Here is an 11,863-nt window from a genome sequence, read left to right as displayed (position 1 = left end):
CTCTTAGCTGGACTGTTTGTTTTCAGTTCAGCTCCAGAAAGCACCTCTACCCTACAGATTTAACAGTACAAAACATCTTGCTGCCTCAGACAGACGAGGATTGTCACATATTAAAACTTTCAAGATAAAAGTGATTTTTTTGTCCTGTTTTTTTAAAAACCGTTAGAGCGATTCACATATAGCTCTGCAACTTTGGAGGGCAGAACTGCAGAGTCCCGGCACAAACACAAAGACAGAAAGCAACAACATGTTAATAATTACATGTTTTATTTCAGTAAAATAAACTAATTAAAAATGGACACACTTTTTCATATATTGAAAGAAACTAACTGTAATGAGATCATGCAAGGCTGTAATGTCTGGCTTTTGTTTTTTGTTTTTTTTATCCCCACGTAACATCTGCAGTGGATGGAACCAGTATAAATGTAGAAAATAATAGCTGTGCTACTGAAATGAGAGCCACTCTTAATGGTGGCATTTTCACGGGACATCTCTCATTGCACAGAGTACTTCTCTAAGTTCCTCATGAAAGTTGGATTATACAACAATTTCCAGTATCTTGTTACACGGTGCTCATCCGTCCTCTAACGTTCGTTGTTTTTTGTTTTTTGTTTTTTTGTAATGCTTTGTAAATCTTGCTACTGTGTGCTACTGTTCTTCTGTTTTGAGTTGATGACAAAACTTCAGCTTCAAAACACAGACACTGCTTTGTGTTGGTGTTCATTGAAATTTACTATTTGAGACATGGGGGGTGGGGGGTAGCTGTGTGCTTTCAAAATGTATCATGTGTTATCTTTTGACTGCACACATGCAGTGGTGGCAAAAGTCTAATTCCTCCCCCACCCCCACCCCCATAATACGCAAAAAAGAGTTGTGTGCAGTTGTGCTTCAGTCAGAACAACACATTGTACTTGCACCATGTACATATACGTTACACTTCACTGCTTACAGTATATTACTGTGTTTCAGTTTAAGTGCAAACTTAAAACTTCATTAAAACACCACACAGCGTCGCATTCTGTCAGTTAGCAGTGTAGCGAGCATAGATATAAAAAAATTTCCATATTTATAGTATGCCCTACTTTCAGGTGGAAACATTTCCACATTAAGAGCCTCGGCCAATTGACCCTGACCTCACAACACTGTATAAACGCGGACTCACAACAGGGTGCTTGTTACATGCTCTGATAATCTTTTGCTCCCTCGTGTGACCTTGCAAACAAATATAGTGCCACCAGCTTAAGACTTCAGGTTCACTAAATCATGAAACGCAGCAAAGTGCAAAGATTCAACAAGACACTGGCGATACAGTTTTCTATCATGCCTCAGTTCATTTCCTCATTGATGGTGATGGTGAAATGACCAAACGTCACACACAGTGTTGTTAAGACACTATAACACCTTTTTTTTCTAAGAGAGTTAATTGACATAGCTGATAGAATATCTCATGATTCATCTCAGGCAATCAACACTTATAAAAACATCATGGCTGTAATATTCTTGTATCATGTAGTCATGGATCGTGGAGGTGGTGAGTTTTGTCCTTTTAAAATATATTACCTCTAGTGACTCAGGAACAAAAAATTACAGCGTTACAAAAAAACAAAACAAAAACCAAATGGCTTTTGTGGGTTATTCTCGCCCAGTAGTGTTAACAGGGTGATAGTTTTTCCTTTTATATTTAACAGCTTGAAGTCCTACACTTTATTTTCAGACATTTTTACATTGTCCAAACCATGTTGCACACTGTGGAATATGTCATTTTCCAACTTAATACAGAAAACCTGGTGTATTTCAAATCAAAAATAAGTTTCCAAGAATGCATTCCTTAAATTTGACTTATTATGGATACTTGTCATTTCAAGTTTTCTCAGTCTAGTTATTTTCGATGTGTAAATTAAATAATTCAAACTGAATGTGTATTTGCAGTACAGCTCGAGACACATGTCTAGGCATATGTTGCTGTAGGTGCTTTGTTTCGACCTCGGATTTGGAGGTGTAAGACGAAAATGAAGAATTCCTCTGTTCCTCTCACACACAACAATGTGTAGTGTACTGTTTTGTTAGCTAGTACACAGTACATTTGCATTTTACTGGTACAAAATATATGTTTACTAAAATGATCAGTCATTGTGTGAATTCCAAGCATCACAGCCTTCAACAGGATTTTTTTCTACTTATAATTTTGTTGTTGTTGTTGTTTTCTAAAGATTAACATCCATATAAAAAAATTTGTAAACAACTCTTAAATTCACAATATGCATTTGATTGCTGGACAATGAGGTCCATCACAGAAATGATCTTTTATTGTGCTCCTTTCCTTATATTAAAACTAACATTGCAGGATATTAAATGATGATAGTTTGGCCTTCCACTAATGTTTGATATAGTCTGTTATTGTACTTAGTACAGATGAGAATTCTGTGTGCAGATTGTGCTTGTATTTTTAGTGGCATCGCTGAAGTTGCATTTCTTTCTCTTCTAAAATTGCTTAATTCGCTTCTATTCAGAGAAAAAAAGGACTGGCCAATATGAGGTTAAACAGTGGAGCAATCAAATACTTCCTCCATAGTTTGGTCTAATTTTTCTTGCTGTCAGGTTATGATTCAGCCTTCAGCAAACACACCGGTCTGTCAGATCCATGACAGTGCAGCAGATGCTGTGTTTCTTTTACTCAGATTTACCTGCTTACTTGCATTACTTTCACTTGGTAATCGACTGAACTCTGCCGGCCATCACTGCCTCTGAGCAAACAGAAAACAAATATTCAAAATCTACTTTACACAAACAATGATCTGGATCTACACTGAGATGCATTTGTACATATATAATTGTCAAAGAAGCATCAAACAATTTGCTCTTGAAGGCAAAAAATTTACTTCTGTGTATTTTATCATACTGACCGCACTGCTAGACCCAGTATAGGCTGTAGACGTGTGCCCTGGGGCTCATGTTTGATATCAGTTAGTGTGCTATACTAAAGATAGGCAATGGGCAGTCAGTGCCAAATTTTTTTCTTCTTCTTTTTTTTTTCCATTACAAACAATAACACAGCACACTTCACTCGACTGACAGAGGAATGCTGACAGGATGTTCTGGCCTGATGTTTGTTCCTTTTGCTGGATATCTCTCATGATTCATCCATAGTAATTGAGCATGTGTGGAAAGGCTGGTGTGTGTCTGTGTTTGTGTGTGTGTGTATGTGTGTCTTTGTGTCTAAGTGTGTCTCTTGTGTGGGATTGTGTGTGGCTTTATGTATTTAAGAGAGCACCATTTTATGACAATTTCTCTTCAGAGAAAACAGTCACCATTAGATCATCATAAAGTCAGCATTTCAAAAATCAAAACCAAAAGAAAAAAAGTCTTATTTGTGCTATTAGAGCCATGCCCCAGTCAAACATTGCTGTGGGTGTCACTCTTGGCCTCTACGGAGGTCCCTCGGGGATTTTCAAGATTAGGTGTGTGAAATTTGCCGTTACTTTGTTCCTTCTGTCACAACTCAGGCACACTGAACACTGAAGGGGGATGGCGATGCTGAGGGTGTTGTGAGATGGTGATCAGACAAAAACTGTTTCAGAGTTAAACATCAAGGTTGGAAGGGTGTGTTTGTGCGTTCGGTGGTTCAATCGCTTCACAACGCCCCTGTCACACGGTTCCGTTCTCCTGCCTCGGCTTGTGGATGGTTGTGCGAGCGGCAGGCGTACTCAGGGATGGAGCCAAGGTGCAGAGGAAGCCAGCCAGCAATGTGAGACCGAGGCCCCCCCAGGCACAAAACATGGACCAGCCATAGCCATGGCTAATGTCTTCAGGGAGGCCATACATGTAGCGAGGATAGCGGGATAACTCGAAGTTGATTCCTGCCACACATGTGCACAACGAGATGATGCAGCATGTTCCTGTGTGAGTGGAAGAGAACAGGACTGGTTTACATGGTTTTCGATCGATTATTGAATTTTTACATGTACTCTGCATCTTACTGCAGGATGAGAATCATGTTACTGCAGGACATTGAACTGTTATCTCATGTTAACACAAAGGTGCTCTCAGCTGTCATCAAATAAATAAATAAAGTGAATAAAATTGGATTTTGCATGCATGCTTGTGTGTGGATGTGGGCATATGTGCTCTCACAGTACCTCCCATGAGAAAGAGTAGCCCAGCTACATATTGCATGAGGTCATGCTGCTGGCAGCATCCCAGCACTCCAATGATCCACCCGAAAAGAATGATGGACACAGCCATGCCCACAAAGCCAGCTGTCATTCTTCTTAGATCTGCAAGCAGAAACGAAAACTTCACCGAGGGAATCGTAACTTACAGACACTGAATACTAAAGCTAAAGGCTAAAGTATTATTATTACTATTATTGAATTCCTTATGTAAACACATTGCATCACTGAGAACAAGATCTCTTTTTCATGCCACACCTGTGTGCAATAACATAAGTGTAGACAGACTGCTAGACAGGCAGAAACTTAATACAAAGAGACATTATACATGGTCATAAATTATGAAGAGTATTTCCCAGGGTAGATGTAGACATGTAATGTTTTAAAATCCTCCAATTAAATTAAAAAAACAACAACATTGCTTTAATTGTTTGGTTGTTTATTTTGTTTGGTTGTTGTTGATGGGGTTTTCCCTTTTTTAGGCAGCAAAGTCTTTCAGTTTTTCCAAACTGTGTGAACAGGAAGTACAGCTAATATTAAAATGTCATCAGACATCGTGCAGTAGAGCCTTGTAAATAAACTTTATACATTGCTGCTTTATTTGCGAACCTTTTTAAGCCAGAACCATGAAACAGTTGCCAGAAAATTCTAAACTTTGAAAAATGAAGTGTTCAGTGAGCTTTCTAATAGCTAATGTAAAAAATTTAGTACTCGTGCAACAAAATACAACGAGAATAAAAATGTAAAAATATAGCAAGAACACAAATAACAAGAATAAATGCAAGGATGTATTTTTAACTCATCTTAACTGAACATCTCTGCATTACCAACACACTGTATCACCCGTACTGAATATAAAACAACACACCTACAGGCAATAAGATAAAAGTAGTAGAACATGATACTGGAAATCACTACTGATGGAATCTAAGGTCTGGCAACTCACTATCTCATGTTAACCCTAAGGTGCTCTCGGCTGTCATGAAGAACAGAAACTGAATAAAATTGTATTTCGTCTGCAGACTCATGTGAGGATGTGCTTTTCACAGTACCGTGATACAAGGATGCCAAGAAGTACAGGTCTACTCAAGGGTTTAAAGGGGAGGTTTAAGAAAAGAAGCCCCTGTGTTAATAACACTGATAACCGTGAGTTCAGTATAAGGTCAGCAACACATTTACTATTGATAGGCAGCTATGTGTTAAAAGTGGTAAATATAGGTATTTTAATTATTCAGAAATGGATAAGTATTCACTGCAACGAAGTGAGCGTCTTGCTAAGGCTTATAGGTTTATAAAAGACTGCAGGGAATGACAGCACAAGGAGATTATTTCACATAAACGTTTCCAGTAAGACTGAAAAAAGACGTGGCTTTTGTAAATGCATTTGAAATGGTGAGGGGGGGGAAGACAAAAAAAACATATTTATGTTTAATATTTCCACACTTATATCATCATATTTGTACTGTAAGGTATAAGAACAGTATTTTGATTTTGGTGTTATACGCAGTTGTACATTTTTGCCATTATTTAAATTGCATTTATACAGTATGGGTACTTGTATGTATAGTTGTGTCTTTTAATATTTGATGACATCTCGAAGGCAAATAAAAATCACAATGTATTGACAGAAACAAAAATGTCTATTTGAATTTGTTGTTGAATGTGTTTTCACATAATTTTTTAATAAAATCAGCAATCATTGAATAAAAGTTTATAAATAAAATTCACATTAGCCTCTGGAAGTTCTCAAGTTACCTTCATTTGTTAAAACTATTTAATTTTGTCACTGCTTCTCACATGAAAATAGTTTTTGACATGTTTGAGGCTGACAAGAACTGACAGGATGAACACACTGTTATGTGAACATGGCATCTTTCATCTAATGGATCAATTTTAGTTTAACAAGCAGAGCTGATGGTAGTTACAGTAAAACTGTCTGTCGGTGCAAAGAATAAATAAGAGCACAATACAAAATGTGTTTGTCTGTGTCCACCTGACAAACTTATGTTCAACTTTTACTTCTGGTTTGGGTCTCCTCCACCTCCAGAGGGAAATATCTAGCTGATAAACTGCTATATGTTCCACTGCCTGTTCCTATTTTTGTCTGCTATTCAGTGCTGTGCAAGCAAGTCTAAAGTGAGTTCCTTTTTCTCTGAAAACAGTGACACTAAATAAGAGAAGAAGTGTGTTGATACGTGTTGATTCAAGTAGCAAAACAACGACTAAAACAGGGATAACTTTCACAACTAGCGTGGGTTAGTGGTAGCAGATGTGCTGCTGTTTCTCTTTTTTTGATTAAATGTGCACACATCCTTTACTTTTTCATGCAGCTCTGATTTTTCATTGGTGTTTCACTGGTCAACAGTTTCAGGACTTAGTAATAAATATTGCATGCTTGAGCTGTTTTTGTGGATTGTATAATTAAGAGCCTGTATGTGATAGTTATGTAGATGCTAAGAGCAGTATGATAAATTCAGAGCACTAATAGTAAGACTAAAGCAATCCTGTTGTACAAACAATAAAAAAAACCACCACTTTCCCTTCGACTACGCATCATGTTGAGTATTGATATTCATTAAACAGAAGCAAATGTGATTTAATGTGAGAAAAAAGTGAGAAAGACTTCCAGCAGTTCTTTAGCTGGCAACATGGTGTTGTTTTGATTTGGTCATAATAGACATTTGTTTGACGAAAAAAAGACATAGGACCCAACACAGTGCCTTGGTGCACACCAATGTCACTCAAAAACAAAGCCCATTACTAAAAAAAGATTTTTATTTAATTTTCTCTTTTTATTTTTTAAATTATCATTAAGCTAGTCTATTAATGCTATGACCACACTAGGAAAAACAGTGGCTGGAAACTGTGTGCAATAAACTTCTAATCTTCATGCTTCAAAGATGTAGATTGCATGAGCAAACCACTTGCAGTCACTTGCTATCTTCAGAGTGACTTTGAACAGCAGTACGATGGAATTATCAAATTGTGATTGAATGGGTTCAAATTGTCAACTATATGCAATCTGTTTGTGATAATGCAGCAAATAATTGTGATAAATCAGTTAAAATAACAAATCTGTTTGCATCTACATAAACAGAAATCCACATTAACTTCAGAGTCCAGCCAGAACCTCAGAGATTTAAAACAGAAATTTAGATTCCCTCCAAATAGTGAAATTCTTGCTGTAGACCAGTAATTTCAAGAATATAGCAAGAATGCCACCAGATCACAACCAGCTGAGTCGAGTCTCCAATACAAAAAGAAACGTCACAGATGAGATGCACTTATCAGACTTGCTGAGTTAGACTGTAATGTTTTGGCAATCAGTCTGCTTGTATAGATCAGACAGCAATTATTTACAATGCCAAACCCTTGCCAGTCTGACCGAAATTCTTTGTAGAAAAATGTGTATTAATGAATAACTCCAAAAACCAGATAGTCAATCACCAAACACAAACACAGCCAATACCAGCTCCATAAAGACAAAAACTTTAATACTTACGGAGTGCATGCCACTCATCCTGCCGTATAGTCTTTGTGATGTTGATGGGTAAATTTCGCGGTAAGATGGACGAAGAATAGTGATACTTGACTGGGATACATCTCTGAATTATGCCTGGCAGAAGAAAATGGAAACAGTTGTAACTGGAGCACAAATTCCTTTAATTCAAGTAAGTAAGAGGGTAACAAGCAAGAAAATTAAGTAAGAATTGCATTCTGAACCTTCGCCCTACTTCTGGGATTGTAAGATAATGTGTGTATGCAAACATGGTAGAAAAGCTTCTTATTTATTTTCCACCCTCACTGGGTTTTAATTTTCTGAGCTGGCCTTATTAACCTTGTTTTCCCAACCACTCCTACATTGTTATTAAGGGAGGGGATTAGGGAAACAATATGGAATATGGATTATTCCACCGACAGCCACAACTGTTAACTGTTCTGCCTTTAAAGTGAATCTATTTTGATTTTTGCATTTGGTTTTGGGATCCAAAGTCTATAATTCAGATCCTGCTTTTCATATCAGATCTCATATTAAGGAAAATTGTGGATACTTGGCAAGCCTTTAAATGTCCCACACACCTATTGAAGATTAACATAAATTAATTTAGCTTCATGACTGGAGCTGTGTGCTTGACTGACGCCTCCCTGAGTCTCCTTTTTGCTTTGTTGTGAGTTCAAATGGGACAAATCAGACATTTATCACAGCTACGGTACAATGAGTTTGATTATTACTCGTAAGCATATCGGTGCCCGGCTTTAATCTGATAACGCAAGTGAAGGAATCTTTGAAGGTGTCACATATTGTGAAAGTCTAAGTCCAAACATCTAGGGGTAAACTCTGTTCCACATATGCTGAAAAACTATGTGAACAAATTAAGATTTTGAACTCCTAATACTCTGTATAGATCTGGAAATGCATTCAGAAATGTTTGCATTAATTAAGAAAATAATCTCCCAGATGAGACACAATCAACTATTAAAATGCTTTGCAGCTTTGACCTTTCTTTTCATCTGATTCCGAGTGCAGTTCTGTAAATTGTCTCACTTAAAATTTGTGTTATTATCATTTATTGTTTGCCTTCAAGCAGGATGACAGAGTTTAATTAAGGTCACTTTAAATCTGACAGACTGGTTGACGTCTGATTGCACAGTAATCACATTTCGGCTGCTTGAGCAGGAAGTAACAACGTTAGCACAATTCTGATGTTCAATTACATACATTCGTGAGATCTAAATGTAATAACAGCGGACGAATCTGCGTAATGCTTCTGATGGATATTCATTGTCACTGTAGTGAACATGCCAATGGCAAAGCAGAGCTACTGCAGCGAAGAAAGACATAGTTTGGTTTACATGTTATTATTCTCCACATAATGCTGTTGCTTTATAGGTCAGTGACCATTATAAATAATCAGTTTTCTTCTATGCCATCTGTACCACTCTTTGCACAAAACATGATCAATTAATGTGAAGCTATAAAACCTGAAGTTAAAGATTATCCTAAGACTCAGACAGGGCTATCTAAATCGAGTAATAAAATCTATTTACTTAGACTGCATACAGCATTTACTTCTGCAGGCACTTATAGTAAATACTGTAAGTTCTATTATGCTTGAAATTAAGCCAATTCTAATCTGCACCTCCGTTCTTGCTGATAAGAGCTCAGTATGGTAAATATCCCAAAGGCATGGAGGCTAGTAGCAGCAAGAACTTTTAACATAAGTTAAATGTGTTGTAGTCTGTCAACATACATAGTGCAAGATGTGGACATGGTATCATGAAAACGGCTCATAACCAACGTAGCAGTGCTCGTTTAAAACTCAGATGTTTTTAAAAAAGCATGCAGTCCAGTTAAATAATAATACAAAGTAGAGCCTGAAATAACCAGAACACTGAATCACAACCATTCAGAGACAAAATCTGAATAAGCTTCATCAGAGTTACTTGCTGCTGCAAAAACTGCATCGTACTAATGTGTTTATGCCATAAAGTCAGCCTTTACAGGACAATGGGGCAATCAGTGAAACATTAACAGAACACTGAAGTGATGTAAGTGCACTGCTCTTACAATATGATGATTTTTGAGAGCAGAAATGAAAATGCACTGTAAATGATTCATTAGAGAGCCTGAAATCTTGTGTTATTCGTGCAATTAAATGGTTTTTAATTGTAACATAAGTGGCAGTAGTTACAGTAGTTGGGGGGGGGGGGGGGGGGAGTGGGAAGTATTATGTAACAGAATTACTGCAAGGTATCTAAAAGGCTGCTAGATTTGGTGTGAATTGATTTCAATACAGCATGTTGTGGCTAAATTATGTTATTTACTGGTCTGTTTTAGCCATGCTGATCTACTTTTATTGTGACACTAACCAACAACAACAACAAGGACCACAAAACGTCCCCCACTTTCAGGACCTTACTCTTTTCCAGGTATGACATCAGGCCTGATACAAAGCTTTTCATTGTTGTTCACTGAAGGATGGCTGTGCACTGAGTTGTCTCTACTGTAGCCTAATATTTAAAGCATTTGCATTAAAGATTCAGCTTCTGGTGCACATTGAAATTGTTTTATTTGTCATATTGACTATTACGAGACCACTCAGGCTCTTATAGACAAGACTATCCTCTTGTTATAATAATATTATCCGAGAGAGAGAGAGAAAGAGAGAGAATTAGCACCATGGACAGCGAAATTACCCGCTGAATTAAAAGACACAATAGATTCCAAAAGGCCATCCTCACGTTTTATAAAATGTCAAAGCAGAGACATGCTGATGTGAGAGGCCTCTGGATGATTGTGTGTGTGTGTGTGTGTGTGTGTGTGTGTGTGTGTGTGTGTGTGTGTGTGTGTGTGTGTGTGTGTCAGGCTAGGTGAGCTCATCGCTGAGTACGGCCTGGTGGTGCACACAAGAAAAGCCAGGCTCCAGACTGCTCGTGTTTACCTTTGTAAATGAGGTCCTCGGTCTCCGGGTCGAATCCTTCTCGGTGACATTTCCTCCAGAGACCAGAGATGGTGGAGTTAAACTGCCGGCTACAGTGAGACTCCATGGCAGACGCCCCGGCCAGAAAGTGCCGCTTCCTCCTGAAGACAGGAGCAGCATCTGGGCCGTTACCTTCCCTCTCCAGGCTCTTTGGAGGCATCTGGAGGGGGAGGTTGTGGCTCGAAATGTAGATGTAACCCGGGTCGTTTCGCTTACTGGCATAGTTTTTACACCTCTCTCGATGTCTCCTCGCGTCCGTCTCGTACCAATAATCGGTGCAAATCGCCATGGCGAGCAGCCCCAGCGCGCAGAGAGCCAAGAAGAGCCCCGTGCCCGTTAATATTTTCATAGCGGCCATCTTCCCCACTCGACGGAGAGCCCAAACAGTCGCAAGAAGGTTCCTCCGTGGCCGTGGTGATACCGCGTGAAATAAATCACGACGGCACTCACAACCTCGCGCAGTCCCGCGCTGGGAGCATGGTGCTGAAAGGCCAGTGATGTCCGGACTAGATGCTGCGGTCTATTGTTGTGGTACCCGGTGAATGCAATGTTGTTCCCACCATCTGTTATGGTACAGGAGGAGAGGGGATGGATGGCGACCAACGCTGTGAGGAGGAGGCAGGGGCAGTGATGTAGTTGCGCTCTCTCTCCTCCAGGTTGTTGCGGGATGGGGGAGCAGACAGAAAGCAGCTCTGTTGTGGGGGAGTGCTGATTTTTAATGCTCGGCTGGTCACCTTTTGCACTAAACGTGTAAAAGACAGGTGCTGTGGAGTCACAGCTGAGCAGTGTGGAACCGATCCTTCAGATTAAGAATCATCTACTTTTTTTTATGTGTGTATTTATTATTTATCTCCCACAACTGCGTTCCTGAACAGCAGCAGAAACGATGCACAATGTAGAAATGATGTGACATGCTTTAAGTGATAATTGTTCTATACTGGGCTTCATAACTCAGTCATCCAGGCAATGTTCACGAGATGGCTGCCAGCTGAAACACAATCACATTTGTGTTTCAGAAGCAAGTTCCAACACAATTAAATTTGTTTCAATAAAGGTACAAATAGAGCTATATATATTTGTGTGTCTGTGTATGTATATGTATACTTGTGTGTATTGCATGTATGTATTAGATAATGGTCCAGCGAGAGTAAATCTGTTAAAGATTCATTTACTCTATATTGGGCCCCTGCTTTGTTACAGAATAGTTTACAA

The 11,863-nt window shown here is 38.7% G+C and overlaps 1 protein-coding gene across 1 annotated transcript; it reads right to left on the bottom strand.

The window, feature by feature from the left end:
* Nucleotides 1-250: 250 nt before the first annotated feature.
* On the bottom strand, nucleotides 251-11,441 carry tmem276b (transmembrane protein 276b). The gene is made up of 4 exons (XM_085179831.1): nucleotides 10,613-11,441; nucleotides 7,672-7,785; nucleotides 4,137-4,274; nucleotides 251-3,896 (listed from the first exon to the last, which is right to left on the bottom strand). Exons 1-4 carry the CDS (start codon nucleotides 11,007-11,009, stop codon nucleotides 3,646-3,648), a joined length of 900 nt encoding a protein of 299 aa, XP_085035957.1. The 5' UTR covers nucleotides 11,010-11,441; the 3' UTR covers nucleotides 251-3,645.
* Between the last annotated feature and the right edge of the window lie 422 nt (nucleotides 11,442-11,863).

Source organism: Neolamprologus multifasciatus, chromosome 1, assembly GCF_963576455.1.
Source record: "Neolamprologus multifasciatus chromosome 1, fNeoMul1.2, whole genome shotgun sequence".
Taxonomy (NCBI): Eukaryota; Metazoa; Chordata; class Actinopteri; order Cichliformes; family Cichlidae; genus Neolamprologus; species Neolamprologus multifasciatus.
The sequence above is the reverse complement of the archived record's forward strand: the minus strand, read 5'-3'. Positions and strand labels throughout refer to the sequence as shown.